Source organism: Prinia subflava, chromosome 5 (genome assembly GCF_021018805.1).
Source record: "Prinia subflava isolate CZ2003 ecotype Zambia chromosome 5, Cam_Psub_1.2, whole genome shotgun sequence".
NCBI lineage: Eukaryota > Metazoa > Chordata > Aves > Passeriformes > Cisticolidae > Prinia > Prinia subflava.
Genome location: NC_086251.1, coordinates 733,393 through 747,290, shown reverse-complemented (window position 1 = coordinate 747,290; position 13,898 = coordinate 733,393). Strand labels below are relative to the sequence as shown.

The following is a 13,898-nucleotide window of genomic DNA, read 5'->3' as shown; positions in this document are numbered from 1 at the left end:
CTTCAGGGGAAGGACAAGAACACTTCCATTCCCCTTCCTCCCCCAGTTAGGTCCCAGTCCAATCTGCAGTACCTAGACATGGATTTAGGCTCTGAAGAATGAACTTTATGAACTTCATTAGGTGTTTAAAACCTATCTGCATGAACTGTACAAACTGTGAAACCTGCTGTCCATGTAAACCACCAAGCTCTTTTTTGATCCTCTTAACAAGCCTGTCCCTGAAACTGAGTTACAGCCATAACAAATCTGAAAGAAATAAACCCATTTAGTATTTTTTAACTTCTTCCTTTCCTATTCTGGATTTAACTCATTTAAGACAGTAACTTACAGGATCACTAGAGGCTGCTCTTTTCCAAAGCAGGCTGCAAATTTCAGCCAATCTACTGCTACCTTCCACTTCACATTCAGCTCCATTTCATTTTTTTTACCTGGACTGGATAACTGCTGCCTGCAGGGAGTGACTTCTTCATCCCCATCGTGTCTTGCTGCAGCCTCTGGAGCTCTGCAATCTGCCGGTCTTTCTCAGCCACCGTGAGCTGGCACTGATTCCTCAGTGCCTGGGACTCGGAGAGGAGGAGGTTTTTTTCCATTCTGAACATCAAACATCAGATGTTGAGTAATTCTGTATTTTACACAACTCAAGGAAGAGGAAGATGCTGTACTGTTATACCTTAATGCAGCCAGCTCGTTCTGGTATGATGTGATCTCTCTCTCTGTTTCTGCCTGGAAGGCTTTTGTCTGATGCAAAGCCTTCTCCAAATCATCCACCTTGGTCTTCAGCTTGGATATTTCAACAGCTGCAAGGCTGGCTCCTTCTTTAGCCTAGGTTTAATAAACATCATTAGTGAGCTGCAATGAAAACTAGATGGGTGAAGTTTGATTAGTGCTAAAATTCTAATTACAGACAAAGGTTTTCCCCATTTGCTTTGTTTAACAAAAGGGTAATTACCTTAACTCCCAAAACTGTACACACACCTCCTCTGGACACACAGTGCTATCTTAGCACTCACACACAATCTACAAAACTCAACTCCAGAATCCATCAGGTCTCTCAGCATCCTCTGCACGAAGAACAAAATCACAGAGCCATGTGGCTAATGCCAACTTACCAAAGTTTCCCCATGGTTCTGAGGCACATCCAAACTACTTTTGAAAGAGTTTCTCTCATTGATGCTGCTGCCATCAATGGGAAACGAGGCTGTGCCCTGCTGGGCTTCACGAGTTACCTTCTGCTGGCTGAGCTCCTGCAGCCACTTGTCTCGGTCATCCTGGAGGCTGGCCATGGCCTTGGCAAAGGCCTCAATCTGCTGGACACGACTCCCACACTCGGCTGAGAGCCTGCTCACCTCCAGCTCCCGGCTGGCCAAAGTCCCACAGACGCCTCCGATGGCATCAGCCACCTCAGCGAGGGTGACCTGACCTGCAGCACCAAGGCCAGCCCCATGCAGAAGGGAGTTTTCCTTCAGGATACTCATGAGACGGGATTTAAACCCCTCCAGCTCAGCAGCAAGGTCCTCTCCTTTTTTCCTTTCGGCCTTGAGCTCAGAGGAGTATTTGCTCTGAAGAGCTTTGAAGTCCTCTATGATCCGATCTCTGTCGTTCTGCAGAGCGGTCATTGCTTTCCCAAAGGCCTCGTTTTGGGATCTCAGCTCACTGTTTTGAGACTGAACTTCCAGCAACATCTCTGCACAAGCATCAGGTTTATCTCCATCTTCAAGTTTCAAAAGAGTCCCACTGTACCGACTGGATTCTTTTTTCTGGATACTCTCACTACTTAGCAGCTTCTCTCCAGATTCAGAAACAAGTTTCTCTTTGTTTAGTGATGCAATTAGAGACTCTAAATCACTTACTTTAGATGCCAATTTTTTATTCTCATGCTCCAAAGCCACAGCAGCCCCCCTCTGCAGTTCACTGGAAAGCTGCATCTCTTTTATTTGTTTTTGAAGATCGTATTTTTCATGTTCAAGGCTTTTAATACACTCCAATTTCTGCTTAAGCAAGTCCTTCAGCTGATGGTCTTTCAGAGATAAAACCTGGTTAAGATCTTCCCTGTATTTTATCAGCTGGGCACTCAACATTGCATTTTCAGAATGCAGATCATCTATCCTGTTGAGGAGGACCTTTAACTCCTGTTTCAAAGCATTAGTCTCACTTGCACTGCCAACTAGAAGACTGTCCCTGTGGTTTAGGACATCCTGGTGAAGATGTTGCAGCTCCTTGTACCTGGTAAAAAGATCATCCCGGTCGTTCTGGAGAGATGACATGGATTTTTTAAAGGCATCCACTTCACTGGCCATCGCAGCCTTATCCTGATCTGCTTTTTCTGCTTTCACCTGGAGATTTCTCAGCTCGTTTGCCAGCCTCTGATGGGATTCCTCAGCTTGTTGTTTCTCCATCTGCAGGGACCTGACCTGAAGTTCATACTCTTTGATCTGATTCCTATGTTGGGTCTGCACCTGAATCAGATAATCTGAAATCTCATCCCCTTTTGAAGCAATGAGTAAGGAAATTTCTTTGTCTTTATTATTTAGCATGATCTTCATTTGCTCAGAAATGGTTACCTGCTTTTGCAATTCAGCACTCATTTTCTCCTTCTCTGCTAGAAGCTCTTGCAATTCTTGCTCCTGTCTGGTAAAATTATTTTCCAGAGCTTTTATCTCCCTTCCTGCACTCTTACTATTCTCTATGAGATGATTAAGAGAATTATTCTCTTTCAGGAGTGCTTGCAAAGCTTCTTCTTTGGACTGAAGAACGCTCTCCAGCTCTTGCTGTCTGTTAAAAAAGAAGGTATTTTCTTCCTTTATCCTGCACAGCTCTTCATAGCGCTGCATATCAACAGATTTTTGCCTCAAGTACAGCTCATCCTTCGTTTCCTCTACCACGGAATATTTGATATTCAGTTCTTGAATCTGAGTCATTTTCTCTTTCAGCTCATCTTGCAAGGCCGCTATTCTCCTGTTACTGTCTTCCAGCTGTCTCTCCTTGTTTTGGATGGCCTCTTTGAACTGCGCCTCCCACGTTTTCATCTCGGTGATGACCCTGTCCCTGTCGTCCTGGAGGGAGGACATGCACTTGGTGAAGGCAGCCAGCCGTGCCAGAGCTGCGTTCAGATCCGCCTGCAGCCGCTTGTTCTGACAGTCCTTGGTGCTGGCTGCCTCCCGCAAGCCCTCAGCCTCGCTCACCGCCCGATCTTTTTCTCTCTCAACAGCACCATGCCTCTCCTCCAGGTTCGAAATTTCGCTTTTGTGAAGAGATTTCAGCTGCTGGAGATGAAACTCCAGTTCTCTCTCGTAGCCTCTCTTTTGAAGCTGCAGCTCATCTCCCTTCTTCTGAAGTTCTTTCCTCCAGGTTAGATTCTCGTTTTTAAGCCTCTCCACTTCCCTCTTGGACTGATCCAACAGGCTGATCTGTGCAGAAAGCTCTCTCTTGAGGTGAACTATTTCATCATTTGATTCTGCCAGCTTTTCTGATGCATTACTTAAGTCCTTCTCAAACTTTTCATTTTTGGACTGTGACAATTTCACAGATCTTTCCAAATCCAGGATCAGTTCCTGGAACTTTATAGAATCCTTTTGCAATTGGTTGATCTCCTGCTGTTTCTCCTTTAAGAGTTCTTGCAATTCTTTTGTTTTGTTTTTAGTCCCACTGTTATCCCTCTGAGCACTTTTCACCTTCTCCTCAAAGACCTTCACAAGATGGAGCTGCTGCTCCTCCTTTTCTCTAACCACATTTGATTTTTCTGCCTTTAACTCTTCCAGCTGCTGTAACAGCAAGTTATTCTGCACCTGTACTGATTTCATCCTATCAGTAAGATGATCAACTTTTTTAACATGATTGAGCAGTTCTGTCTCAAGGAATTCCTTCTCACTCTTGACTTTGTAAGAACTTTCTTGTACATTTTCTAACTCTTCCTGTAACAGACATTTGTCATCCTCTAAGATCTTAACTTTTTCGTTTAGACTAACAATTTCTTGTGTTAGACTTTTACATTCCGTGTCCACCTTTGTTAGACAATGAGTTTTGTGGAGCAAAGATTTCTCAGTTTCTTGCGCTTTTTCTGAAATTAGCTCTCTTTCTTGTTCTAGGACAAGGACAGCTTGTTCTTTTTCAGAGAGTTTATCCTTTAACACATTAATGTCCTTTAACAGGGATTCATTGTCACATAATGCATTGCTGATTTTGGATTGTGTATCATTTTGGTACACTTCCATTTGAACCTGCAGTTCCCCCAAGGTTGCTTTAGTTACGGTGATGTCATTATGAAGGACATCATTCTCGTTCTGAATTTTCTCCAAAGCCTGCTTTAGGTTTTCAGAGGTTTGTTTCAGCTGCTCGTTCTCCTCCATCAGCTGATGGTTCTGCTCAGTGAGCTCACACAGACGATCCTGATGTTCCTGCATCCTGGCCTCCTGCTCACAGATCTGCCTTTCTGCTTTGCTCTGCAACTCCTCAACCTCCCTTTTCTTGGATTCACCGAGTTGTTTCAGCTGATTCTTAACAGCCTCATTTTCATCAAGGAGATTTTGTAGCTGCTTCTGCAGAGCCTCCTTTTCAGACTGTCCTTCCCTGAGTCTTTGCACAGCCTCCTGCTTCTCCTTCCTACTGAGATCAATGGCTTGCCTCATATCTGCCACTTTACTACTGATATTCTCATACGCCTGAAGAAGCGACTCATACTCCTGCTTCAATTCGCTATGTTTAGCCTTCCATCCTGTCAATTCAACTGTCTGAGAATCTTTTAAGGTATTTAACTGGAAAGAAAAGGCCTCTTTTTCCTGAACTATGGACTCCATGGTGGATTTCAGACTCTCGCATGCCGCAGTGAGGTTTTCGTTTTCAGTCAGCAGCCTCGCGTTTTCCGAAGCAAGGCTCTCCTCCCCGGGCAACGAAGCCACAGCACTTGAACTCTGCTTTTCTCTGCCAAGCTCCACCAAGTGCTCCAGCATTCCTGCCTTGTTCACCAGTTCTTCTCTTTCCAACACCAGCTGATCAATCTTCTCCTTTAGACATCTGTTTTCTCTCAGCGCTTCTTTACGCGATATTAAAGCCGCTTGTAATTTCCTTTGGAGGCGCTCTCTGGATGGCTCTTCTGTTACAGCTCTTGGCTCTAGGGCTTTGGAATCATTTAAATTTGCAGGTTTTGCCCGTGGCTCTTCCACTGTTTGCATTTGTTTCTGGATTTCGCATTCTGTTGCTGCCCTCAGTTTAGTTTTCCCAGAGTAATCAGTCTCTGACAGTGGAGAAGCGGTGACTTTTCCTTCCAAATTCCCTTGAAGGGAATTATTTTCTGCACCAACCTCTCCCAATTCTTTTTCAGTCCCATTTTCTTCCTTAGGCTCTTTACCTGACACCACAGGTTTACTCATCTCAGCCTTCTCACGCAGCCTACACAGCTCTGCCGCAAGACTTTTGTTTTCTTCCCTGAAATGTTCTACCTCCTTTTTCATCTTCATTAGTTCCAAATTGGACTTTTCCACAGAGGTGAGAAGTTCCTCTTTTTCATTCTTCACGTCTTCAAATGCTGTTTTGTAATGGTGGGCTTCTTCCTGGCCCTCCTTTATGGCTTTGTTTAATAGTTCCTTTTCCAGATCAAGTTTCTCTTTTAAATCTGTAAGCGAACGTTTTAGTGCTTCTATTTCCTCATTCTTTTCTGCAACCTCCTGCTTAGCTTGAATTCTTGACCTCTGCAGCTCCTCCTGGCTCATCCTGTGATCCTCTTCACTTTTTTGTACAAGTGCTTTTTTCTCATTATTCACAAGTTCAAGCACTGCCTTGAGCTCTACAGTCTCAGTCTCACGTGCTTTCAGCTTTATCTGTAGGTGCTTGATGGCCTCCAGCAAGCTGCCCTGACATTGCTCCTGCTGTCTCAACGATTTCAAACTGATGGTTTCTTCTTTACCATCATCAAATTCAACCAGTATTTTTCTCAACTCTCTCCTTAACATCTCTGTTTCCTCCTGAAGTTTTGCATAATCACTTCTTAGTTCTTTTAGCTCGGTGTCCTCACTTGGCACAGCAGTGATCATGTTTTCTGACTCCTCCAAGGATGCAACCTGAACCTTGTTTCTCGGTTTGTCTGATCCCAAATTCCCTGGGTCAGCCTGTTCTTCTCCCAGCAGTGCCTTGGGTGGAACCAGCTCCTTCCCTTCTAACCAGTTAAAGCCCAGCTCTTTACATTTTGCTTGGAGAACTTCCCAGAGTGCTTTATGTTCTTGCCTGAGCTGCTCAAGGTGGGTTTTTTGCTCCTCAAAATCTGCTGCCAGTTTCATGTGCTCTTCCCTTTCTTGCTCGAATTTTTTCCCATCTTCTTTCATGACCAAAAGCTGCCTCTGTAAAGCTTCTTTTTCTTTTTGTAATTGATTCATGGCATTAACATCATTGTTGGGATTCAGACACTCATTCCTTTCTCCAGGACTTGAGCCAGGCTCTTCTAAACTGGATTTTTTTAACAATTCTTCCTTCTTTTTAAGTTCAGATTTCACCTCTTCAAGAGTCAAGAGCAACTGAGAACGTTCCTCTTGATATGCCCTTTCTCTTTCATTAAGCACAGATTGCAGATGAGCAAGCATACGGTCCTTCTCCTCTAAAGACTTTAGGTTCTGCTCACAAACATTTTGTTTTTCAGCTATGACATCGTTCAGTTCTGTGATACTGTGCTGAAGTTTCTCTACATGGGATGCTTTTGAAGATAAGGTTTTGGTCAGATCAATTATCTTGGCATCTTTTTCTACAAGTTGTTGTTTCAAAGTTCCAAGATGAGCCTCGAGATCATTATTTTGTCCTTCAGTTAGCTTGAGTTTGTCTGTTAACTCATTAACTTGCTTCAACAGCTCCTCTGCTTTTTTCTGCTCTTTTTCTATTTCTTCCTGTCCACTCTTTTCTAATTTCCCAACTTTTTGCATTAGATCCCTTCTTACTATCAGCGCTGCTTGAAGCTTCTTTTTCAGATTCTCTTTCTCCTTTCCCATTTTCTCAAGATTACACTTCATCTCCTCTTTTTCATTCATTAAATCTTGAAACTCAGCCTCTCTAGTGCTTAACACAACCTGGTTATGCTCCAGCTCTTTCTTACAATCCCCAAGTTCCTGCAACACTCCGTTCAGCTCTGCCACTGAGCTGTTATGAACAGCTTCAAGGTCTTGCAGTTTGGCAATCAATGAATTCCTCTCTTCAGAAAAACTCAGCATTTCATTAGACAACGACTCCATGACCTGGGTAACAGAGGAGTCTCTTTCTTTCATTTGCTGGCTTAGACCAGAAATTAAATCCTTCTGCTGATTGACTTGGGATGTTAAGGTTTTGATGAGGTCATCTTTTTCCCCCAGTTCTTCAAGGAGACTTGCTACTTTTTTACCTTCAGCCTGCAGCTTTTCTTGGCCAGTTCTTACCGTTTCCTCTGATTCATTCACCTTGTCTTGAAGAAATTCCACCTGCTTCTTCATTCCTGCCAAAGACTCCTCCCTTTCTTTCACGAGACACTCTTGTTTACCTAATGTTTCCCTGAGTGAGACCATTTCTTTTGACAGACATTCCATTTCAGACGTGTATTTGCCCTTCATCTTTTCCATGTCACTCTGCAGCACCTCCTTCTGCTTCTCAAGCAACTCCACACTTTTTAATTCATCTTTCAAGGTGTCTATTTCTTTCTGTTTTTCTAAAAGGGACAGTTGCAAACGTTCTCCTTCTGTTTCTTTGCTCAGAATAGCTGTTACCAGAGTGGAGAATTTTTCCAACAGAGTTTTACTATCGCTTGGCTGCAGTTCAGAATCTGAAATTTGTGCCTTCTTTTCTTTACATAAAATCCCACTACTAAGTAATGGAGATAAGCTCCGAGTTAATTTCTCTTTTATAAGATCCAGCTCTTGCTGCAAAGACTGGATTTCGCTATGTTTTGATTTCATTTCACTCTCTAAACTGCTCAATTGCTCAGTAAGATCATTGTTTTGTAAATTTGCCCTATCAAGTTCTGTCACCCACTTGTTTTCTGACTCAAGCAGACTTTGTTCAAGAGTTTGACATTTAAGTTCTAATTTAGAAAGTTCTTCACCCTTCACACTAACCTGCATCTGTAACTTCTCTTTTTCAGTCTTCATCTGCAGTTTGACAGCATCTATCTGCATCCTCGAATAATTCTCACTGGTTTCTAATTTTTCATGGATTTCCCGGAGCTCTTCCAATTTCTTTTGCAAGTCAGCCTGAGATGCAGTAAGTTGCGTGTTTTCAGCCGTCAGTTTACCAACATCATCTTGCAACAGGTTTTTTTCTTTCTCTAAAGACTCCACCTGACATTGCAAACTATTTATTAAAAGCACGTTGTCGTGGCAGTCCTGAGATGATTTGGAATTTACATTGTTCAACTCCAACTTCAAGCATTCCAATTTCTCAGCCTGTTCAGAGCACGTCACACGCAGAGACTCCACAGCCAAGTCTTTCTGCTGGAGTTCTTGTTCCTGGGTATTTATTTGGTCTAGTGCTTTCTGGTGCTCATTTTTAAGGGAGTTAAGCTCAACAGTCAACGAATCAATTTTTTTCTGATGATTATCAAGCTTCTCGCTCTTTTCCTGAAATTCCTCAGTCAGTTTTTTCATGGCTGTTCCACTTTCCTCCAATTTGGATCTGAGAACATCAACCTCACTAGAAAGAGCATTAACACTGCCCTCTGCCAACTGTATGCTGGCATCCTTCTCCTTTAAGGAATTCAGCAGTCCAGCAATAACTTCGTCTTTGTGCCCAAGAGCCACGTTCAACTCAGTTTTCAGCTCGTACTGTGTTTCAATTTTCTCCTGAAGAGATAAAAAGGCATTTTCTTTCTCATGGACTAGCTCTTTGGAGTTTTGTAGTTCTTGTGTTAGTTCATGGACCTGACTTTGGAGCTGAGAAATTAAATGTGCCTTCTCTTCATCTTTCCCTGCTTTCTCCTTCAGAGTTTCCAGGAGACTTTTGTTTTCTGTAAGAGATGATTCCTTTTCTGATAAGGACTGGTCCATCTCAACTATCACATTCTTCTGATGCTCTATTTCTTTTTGGAAATTCTCTTTCTCTTCCTGCAGCTCCGCCACCTGTTTCTTTAAGACACCACACTCAGTCTCTTTCTCTTGAAGTTGCATCTTCAAATTCTCACTGAATATTGAAATATTATTGATGGCTGATTCTTTTTCTGAAACAAGTACTTTTAACTGTTCTGCTTCAGAGGCTAAAAGCTGCAACTGTTTCTCCTGCACAGCACAAGAATCCTGCACCTCAGAAAGCTGTGCTTTTAAACTATTGCATTCATGTATCTTTTCTTTTAAAGATGCATCTTTCTGTAAAACCGAATCATCCAACTGGCACAATTGTTCTGTCATGTTTTTAAGCTGACTCTGAAGGTTAGAAATAACCTCCATATTCTCAGACAGTTGAACCCTAAGTACATCAGACTCCTCAGATTTATCTTTTAATAACTTAAATTCACTTTCTTTTTCCTGCATTGCACGTCTGAGGTCATCGGTTTCAAAGTTCAGGGCTTGAATTTGGTACCGCAGATCTGCGATGAACTCCACGTATCGCGCTTCTCCTGCCGCTTTATCTTTCACTTCCTGAATCAAAGCCTCCTTTTCAGAAAGGAGAATTTCTTTTTCCTCAAAGGCAGTTTTTAACTTTTCTTTCTCCATCAACAGGCTGTCCATTTGGTCCTTCAAATCTAAAATATTATGACTTTGTTGGGACAGGTGTGAAGTTAAAGCAGCTATCTCCTCTGACTTTTTGATTACTCCAGCATTAACTGTCTCTATGTGTGCTTTCAATTTTTCATTTTCTAGAGCTGCTGTTTCTACTTGGTGCCTTGCTGAACTAATTTCAGACTGGAGACATTCACATTCACGTGACTTCTCGCTCAATAACCTTGAAAAGTCCTCTTTTTCATGCCTAAGCACCTCCACTTCTTTGCTTAATAGCTGTAGCTGATTATTTAACACTGTATTTTCTTGTGTTTTGTCAAAAATTTGCCTCTGAAACATCTCAAGTTCTGAACCCTGACTTTTCACAGCCAGGTCTCTTTCCTCTACCAACTGAGTTAATTTAGTTCTTTCATCTTTGAGATATTTTATTTCATCCTGTAACTCCACAACACAAACCTTACTCTCTTCCATTTCCTTACGTAATGAATCATTTTGAAGATTTTTCTGTTCTAGAGACCTGTTTGCAGTTTCAAAATCCAAAGTCAGGCTTTGAATTTGTTCCTGCAGGAGTAAATTCTTTTCCTTGCTATGGCTGAGCTCTTGGATTAGACCACTGCATTCAGATAATTTATTATTTAACATCTCTTCTTTCTTTATTTCCTCATCTCTAATCTCGTTCAGCTGAATGAGCAGTGATTGCACTTGTTCATGCAACTGTTGGGTCTGTTCCTTGCTTTCAGACAACTGCTCAGCCAGCACATTACATTCCTTTGTTTTCTTCCCCAGCTGTTCTGCAACTGAACTTTCCTTTTGCTTGGCAACTACTGACAGTTGTTCCATCTCTTTTGCCAGAGTGTTTTTATCGCAATTTAGTACTGAAAGAGTTTTTTCGTACTCAGCAGTGCTAACAGATAACTTATTCTCCAATTCTGCCACAGCCTGGCTTTTCTTTGACAACTCACACTCTTTTACATCCAGGAGTTTGGACAAATTCTCATTTTCTCTGATTAGCTGTTCCTTCTCTTTTTCCATTGTACTTATACTTTTTTTCAGATCTTCATTTGCTTGTATTTGCTCTGCCAATTTTTCTTGTTTCCCTTCAAGATCTGCCTGCAATTCGCTATTAGCTGAAGCTTTCTCTTGTGTCTCCATCTCCCATTTTTGAATTTGTTTATGCATTTCATTTAATTGGTCATTAAGTTCTTTGCAACACGTCTCTTTGGCATTCAGATCCCCAATTAATTTAAGTTTAGTCTCTTCATTCTGCTTCTCCAAAGCGCCAAGTTTCTGCTCTAATGAAATAATGAGCTCTTGTTTCTCTTGCAGCTCTTTTTTAGCTGTTTCCTCATGATCAGTATGTTCTGTGAGTTTTCTGGATAACTCGGCCAATTCTTCCTCTTTTTTAGCGTTCTCCAAAACCAGTTTGTTGTACGAATCTTTAATTGACTTTAACTCATTTTCCAATGTCTGTGCTTTGCTCTCTTTCTCTTTAAGCAAACTGTTCCATTTCTCCTTCAGGGCACTGTTTTCCTCAAGCTGAGATTTCAAACATTCCGTTTCCTTTCTTTGTTTATCCTGTGTTTCTTGCAGCTTTTCGGATGATTTGGTAATCTGCTCTTTCAGCAGAGTAATTTGCGACTCGCACTCCGCGAGCTTGTTACGGTACGCGACACTGCTGGCCTTGATTTCGGAACGCAGATCCTTAATGGTCACACTGCTCTCAGTGCTCTGCCTTATTAATTCCTCGTTTTCTTTGGTTTTAGCTGCATTCTCAGCTCTAACCCTCTCCAGCTCCGTTCTCATGGCGTCACCCTGCTCAGAAAGGGCAGAGATCTTCAGGCTGGCATCTCTCACATCAGCTGTCTGTACCTCCTTCAGCAAGTGCATTTCCCTTTCTGCCTTTGATAAAGCCTCCTCCAAACCTCGCATCTCCTCCTCTTTGCATTGCACTTGATGCTTCAGGATCATAACCTGCTCAGAGTATTCTGTCATGTTCAGAGACAGGACAGACATCTCCCTGTCTTTTTCTGCCAGTGCTTCTTTCAGATTATCGATTTCTCTTTCACGTTTCTGCAGATCCTGAATGAGTTGAGACCTCTCTTCCAAATGGCTTGAATTCAACTTGTCCAGCTCTTCATTCGTCTGGTCCAGGTCCAGCTGCATGGACTCCACCACGCTGTCTTGTTTCAAGGTCTGAACAGCAAGAAAATAATGTCACAAGAACACTCCAAATACCTGTTAGAGGGAGAAGTTACACCCCACACACAGAACAAGCATTTAAGGCAATCAGCCTGTACCCAGTGTGAAGTCACAAGATGTTTTTCTTCAGATTATTTTAGCAAACAGAAACCTCAGGGTATGAAATTTAAAGCAGCTCATGCTGTCACTTCTGCTGATGTTTAAATGGACCATGAAAAACGAACACAGAATTTCTTCTCTTACATTATTTCTATCAATTACCTTTTCCTTCAGTGTAGCGACTCTTTCTGTGAGATCACTGATGGCTGTTTTCTGCTCGACGTTCTCCACTTCATACACACTGCATTTCTTTAAGGCTTCATTCAGCTTGGTATTGAAAGTAGAAGTTCACATGATAGAAAAAGACAGAATTCCATTAAAATCGTCATGTTAGTAGTTATAATACTGAGTTTACACAACAATGAAGTTTATACTTTGAAATCAATAAACAATAATTTATCACCCCAGTAAAATGTAAATACTTTCATGCAAAGCTGTGTTGGGCCTAAGAAATCCTTACACCAAACTTAAAGCAGTTAAATGAACAAAACTGTAAAAACAGAGTAAAAACTTTCAGATTGGGAAAACAGCAATAATTCTCTTGTGACACAAATCAAAAGTTATAGTTAAAGTTCATCAGTTCTAATAAGTGAAATACTAACTATAAGTTCAACTTACTTTTTGCTCAGCATGCACAAACTTTTCACCAAGCTCTTTGTTCAGAATATCCTTTTCTTGAAGCAGTTTCCTCAAAGTTTCAATTTGTTCCAGCTTTTCTGTCGTGCTGACCAGTTTTTGTTCTCTTTCTCCAAGTGAATTTTCAAGGAAACTATTTCTGTCACTTAATCTGAAAAGAAAACACACATTTAGACATCCTGAAAACAAAGCTGACACGAAGTTTTTCTCAACTCACTAACCCCAAATTAAGAGCATCATTATTTTTACACTTTCCACTTAAACTTCCAAGTATAAAAATAACACAGCTGCAAACAGAAACACAAGTCAGGTTTCTTCCAGTGTTTTGAGAGATTATATTCCTCATTAGAAGTTCAAGTTTAAAGCAGAGAAAGCCAATGGTGTGTGGAGTTGTAAAGAACCTTGGTTTTACCCTTTAAGCTGCTCATTCAAGCCAGAGATCAGAATTTGATGCTTTTCCACATCTCGCATTTGTTGGCTGCGCAGCTGGGTGAGCTGAGTCTGCAAACGCTCGTTTTCGTTCTGCAACAGAGCAATGATGAAGAGCATTATCACACCCAGAGAAGCACGACAGAACTGGAGAAAAAAGGAAGCAAGCTTTGTTCACACAAGCTTTTTGGGGGTTTCAAACACAGTACAAACCTCCTACTCTAGTCAGATCCACTGCACCAATCCAAAAATAAAACCACAAAAAAAAAAGAAAAAAAAAAAGTTGTACAACAGCAACCAACAACCAAAAGCAAAACACATCCAGAATCAACAGCAAGTAGGACAAACGTGGCAAACTTGTCACCATTCATGAACAGAAGGTGGCATTTTGGAGGAGGCAGAACACACCTGCACCGCCCTCAATAGCTGCCCTTCTTCCTCTACACCAAACGTTACCTGTATTGAAAGGCTTTGTTACAAGAGTCTCAGTAATTAATGGGAGCTTGTCTCTCATCTTAAAACCAGGCATTCTTTTTTATACACATGCAACTTAACAGGTGAAGAACTATGAGTAATGCACCAACATTTTGAGAACAAGATCAGCTGTGTCAGTGAAACGATGGTTCACTGAGTACCACAGTAATTTGTCAGTCAGGCAATACTAAAAATAACTTTTCCTTTCAAAAAAACTTGACTGCTCTTTGTGAGGTTTTAAAATATAACTATGTGTCTAGGTAATATCTGGAGTTTAGATTGCACATGTAAATATTTATATGAAATTATGAATCATTTTTCTGTAAGCAGTTTCTTCTCTAAAAATATGTACATATATATATGAAAAATGAAATACACACACACACTTACAGAAAAGAAACTTGA

General features: G+C 41.4%; 1 protein-coding gene across 3 annotated transcripts in view; it reads right to left on the bottom strand.

The window, feature by feature from the left end:
• LOC134550740 (golgin subfamily B member 1-like) overlaps window positions 1-13,898 on the bottom strand; it is a 33,851-nt gene that overhangs the window by 4,867 nt on the left and 15,086 nt on the right. For 2 of the 3 annotated variants that reach the window (XM_063397509.1, XM_063397510.1), the window contains exons 18-23: window positions 13,003-13,112; window positions 12,573-12,741; window positions 12,117-12,221; window positions 1,110-11,849; window positions 671-822; window positions 429-591 (exon numbers count right to left, since the gene is read on the bottom strand). In XM_063397509.1, coding sequence (XP_063253579.1) covers window positions 429-591; window positions 671-822; window positions 1,110-11,849; window positions 12,117-12,221; window positions 12,573-12,741; window positions 13,003-13,112 — 11,439 coding nt within the window. The remainder of the gene's footprint in view (window positions 1-428; window positions 592-670; window positions 823-1,109; window positions 11,850-12,116; window positions 12,222-12,572; window positions 12,742-13,002; window positions 13,113-13,898) is intronic. The other variant, XM_063397511.1, reaches the window with a different exon arrangement.